The 1,039-nt window shown below is 68.7% G+C and overlaps 1 protein-coding gene across 1 annotated transcript in view; it reads left to right on the plus strand.

Annotated features, from left to right (window-relative positions):
• SCNN1B (sodium channel epithelial 1 beta subunit) overlaps positions 1 to 1,039 on the plus strand; it is an 18,757-nt gene that overhangs the window by 11,947 nt on the left and 5,771 nt on the right. The window contains exons 4-5 of the mRNA XM_023751476.1: positions 300 to 534; positions 822 to 931. Coding sequence (XP_023607244.1) covers positions 300 to 534; positions 822 to 931 — 345 coding nt within the window. The remainder of the gene's footprint in view (positions 1 to 299; positions 535 to 821; positions 932 to 1,039) is intronic.

The raw sequence follows: 1,039 nt of genomic DNA on the forward strand, positions 1-1,039 counted from the left end.
GACCTGGGCTGAGACCTGCAGGGAGAGCGGGTCTTCTAGGTGGCGGGGGTGGGGGGGCTGGGGGGGTGGGGGAGAGACACAGCATTCCGAGGGCCCGGCACCAGGAAGGAGCACGGGGCTGAGCCGGGCTGTGAGGCGAGGTGGAGCCGCGGTGCCCTCGGTCGGCCTGCCATGTGGGTGGGGGAGCAAGAGGAGCCCAGGAGGAGAGAACGGCGGCGGCGGGGACTAGGATGGGCCTAGAGAAGACAGGAGGCTGGACTTTCACAAAGCGGAGCCGGCCTCCTGGGCAGGCCGGGGAGGCCCCCTTGCTGGGGGCATGGACATGTTGGTGGCAGGCTCCCTGCAGCAGCCTCGGCCCCTCCCCCCACAGGCCTGAAGCTGATCCTGGACCTGGGCCAGGAGGACTATGTGCCCTTCCTCACGTCCACGGCCGGCGCCCGGCTGCTGCTCCACGAGCAGCGGTCGTACCCCTTCGTCAAAGAGGAGGGCATCTACGCCATGTCGGGGACGGAGACATCCATCGGGGTGCTGGTGGTACGGCCGCGGCCCCAGGGGCGCCTGAGGGGTGAGGGTGGCAGCCCGCCCGCCTAGCCCCCGCTCCCGGGGCCTCTTCCAGCCCGGCCTTCCCTCGCGGTCCCCCCTGCTTGCCCTCAGCTCGGCCCCAGGGCAGCCGCGCTCTGGGGAAGACAGCACTGCCGGCAGCTGCTGGGCCACTGCTCTCCAAGCCCTTGCAGAGCCTGAGAGCCACCTGCTGAGTGGCAGGCAGGTGCAGGGGCCTCCTGGGCTGACCAGGGTCCCCACGAACAACCTCTCTGACTCAGGACAAGCTGGAGCGAAAGGGCAAGCCCTACAGCCAGTGCACAGTGAACGGCTCCGACGTCCCCATCCGCAACCTCTACAGTGACTACAACACCACCCTACTCAATCCCAGGTAGAGGCGGGAACTGACCTCCTGGGCCCTGGGACTGCCCGGTCGCACAGGCCGAAGCCTAAAGCTCTGGGTATCACCTGGCTGAGCTGGGCTTGGTAAGGCTGGCAG

The sequence above is a fragment of the Myotis lucifugus genome, unplaced genomic scaffold (genome assembly GCF_000147115.1).
Source record: "Myotis lucifugus unplaced genomic scaffold, Myoluc2.0 scaffold_22, whole genome shotgun sequence".
Taxonomy (NCBI): domain Eukaryota; kingdom Metazoa; phylum Chordata; class Mammalia; order Chiroptera; family Vespertilionidae; genus Myotis; species Myotis lucifugus.